We start from the raw sequence: 2,447 nt of genomic DNA, 5'->3' as shown, positions 1-2,447 counted from the left end.
GGAAAAACAGCAGGAGAAAGGGTTCAAGCGACTCTTCTCCCGCTTTCTCGCCCTGCTGTTCCTCACTGGGGTAGAATCACTAATGAAGTCACAGACACAAAAGAAATTAAATCCATTCTCCTGATCTTACGCCAGTGCACATTTCTTCTACCCTCGTTCTCCCTAAAACAGTACATTTCATCTTCCTGATCCCCTTTTTCAAAACCATGTAAATGTAACAAGTTACTGACACAAATTATAAGATGTGCTTCGGTCAAAACCCTGTAAGGAGATTTCACATCTTACCTAAACGCTGAAGAAAGGTGTTCCAGTTAAAGGCGGCGTTTGGTATTGTTGTTATTCCTGGATCAAAGGAACAAGAAAAATGGGAAAGTTCAATGTGATGAGACTGCTGAAATACCGGCAGTTATTTTGTGTTGAAGCTTATTTAAATAATGGTATAGTTGGTTCTCATGAAGCCATTCAAAGTTCCGGGTGCTTCCCAGAAGTCCCTTTAATCGCTCAGCATAGGAGCCAGAAGGTGAGCCCAGGGATCCCAAAAGAGAAAAGATCCATCGCTGTGAGCCCACCCAGTCGTTACTGGGCACCTGGGTCATACAAACCTTGAGTTCTTTAAAAATGCATGTAAGTAACCAGTTTCTAAAGCACTGCCACCCAAACTCTAATAGCCCCATGTAAAAATTATATCTTTCTTTAAAGTTCCTAATGTCAACTCTCACCAAATCATACGTGATTATCTGTCTGTGTCATTTCTTCAGACAGATTTTTAAGTGTAAATTGTTCTGAAAAAAACAAACGTTTTATGATTTAGAAAAATCAGAGGCAACATTTAACAGATTATCTCAGTAACAAGAAAATTCTGAAATTTTATAAAATGTAAATTAAGTCATATCACCACCTCTAAAAAGTTATCTCTAATCATCATTCACACCACTGAATAATTTAACAAGTCCCTGCTCCTTAAAGACCCAGTGAGCAGGCTGGTTCCTCCAGTTTCTCCGGCTGGAAAGTGAGGTTCACAGAGGTTAAACAGTGTCCAAATGACACAGTGTGGAGGCAGTGGAGGTTGCATTTGAACCCCTCCCTCAGCTGCTGCAAATCCCGGGTTTTTCCTGCTGTGCCAGCGTTTCCTTGGCAATAAATCGGGCTGTGGCAGAAGGGACGGGGAGGCTACAAGCCCAGCTGACCATAACTCTTACACAGCCTTTTATACAGACTGAGCTGGCACACGGCTTGTACAATGGGGACTCCAAGAAACAGTTTATTTGACAAGTGATTCTACTGCTGTAAATATCACTGAAAGACAAGATGGCAATGACAATGATATGATAATGGTAATGGCAATGATAATACGATGTGCGGCTGGGACTCAGCTTCACTCCCGAACTTGGCCTCAGCATCTATTCTCACCTAAGCCTGCAATCAGTTACATGTTCTTCTTTGGATCTACTCTTTCCATTATTGCTATTGGGTAGTAAAGTCATTTACAAAGTGGGTTTAGATCTCGGAGGGGGAGGGTTATCTTACTAAGGGTGCCAGATGCCACTCTGGGGCATGACTGCGGCGTGTACGGAAAGGGGCTGGAATGAAGAGAGAAGGCTCCAGATCAACTTAAACAGAGAGTCTCAGCATTTTGCTTTGTTTTGTTTTTTTTAAACATACCCTTGATGGAGTATATTGTATTTCCACTGGTAGAAAACGTTAAATGATCTGCAGAGAAGGCTCCAGATCAACTTAAACAGAGAGTCTCAGCATTTTGCTTTGTTTTGTTTTTCTTAAACATACCCTTGATGGAGTATATTGTATTTCCACTGGTAGAAAACGTTAAATGATCTGCATTTTAATTTATCCTTTTATAATTTCTCCAATGTATCTTTTATTCTAATGTGAGAAAATAATAAAAAATGTATCCCTTCTACTAATTATTTTTAAGTGCATTTTGGGAATCATATTATATCATCCATAAATATTTCACTGTGTATCTCTAAAAGATAAGAACTCATTCTTTTAAAATATATATATTTAAAAATACTTACCTTGACTTTGGACATAGATCTTACCCCTAGCATGCGGCTTTTGAAAAAAGGGCAGAAAGAAAAAAAAGAGTAAATTTGATAGTCCATTATAACTGCCTTTTAGAAATAAAATGAAGGTCATTAAAACATCCTCTTGGAAAGCATCACTAACAGTCATCTACACAGCTGCTTACAGACTCACTACTCTCTAAGAGCAAAGCACTACCTCTACTTTTAATGGGTTTTGCCATTAAAAATACAGCATGTATAAAGTAAGAAGCACAAAGAAAGAAATCCCTTAAATTAGGCGTAATGAAATTTTGTAATTTTGCAGTTACTATGCTAGCAGAAATGTTACTAAAGCTCAGCCAGAGAACATGCCAGTGACAGAGCCTATCTGATGCAGCTCCTGTCCTGAAGCAGAAGGTAGAG

At 39.1% G+C, this 2,447-nt stretch overlaps 1 protein-coding gene across 1 annotated transcript in view; it reads right to left on the bottom strand.

Moving 5' to 3' along the window:
- The window catches only part of LOC103608836 (glycosyltransferase 1 domain-containing protein 1), a gene marked incomplete at its 5' end in the record, with an annotated part of 63,309 nt that extends 61,236 nt beyond the window's left edge, over positions 1-2,073 (bottom strand). The window contains 2 exons of the mRNA XM_008593225.1: positions 286-342; positions 2,037-2,073. Coding sequence (XP_008591447.1) covers positions 286-342; positions 2,037-2,073 — 94 coding nt within the window. The remainder of the gene's footprint in view (positions 1-285; positions 343-2,036) is intronic.
- Between the last annotated feature and the right edge of the window lie 374 nt (positions 2,074-2,447).

Source organism: Galeopterus variegatus, unplaced genomic scaffold (assembly GCF_000696425.1).
Source record: "Galeopterus variegatus unplaced genomic scaffold, G_variegatus-3.0.2 Scaffold8903, whole genome shotgun sequence".
NCBI lineage: Eukaryota > Metazoa > Chordata > Mammalia > Dermoptera > Cynocephalidae > Galeopterus > Galeopterus variegatus.
The sequence above is the reverse complement of the archived record's forward strand: the minus strand, read 5'-3'. Positions and strand labels throughout refer to the sequence as shown.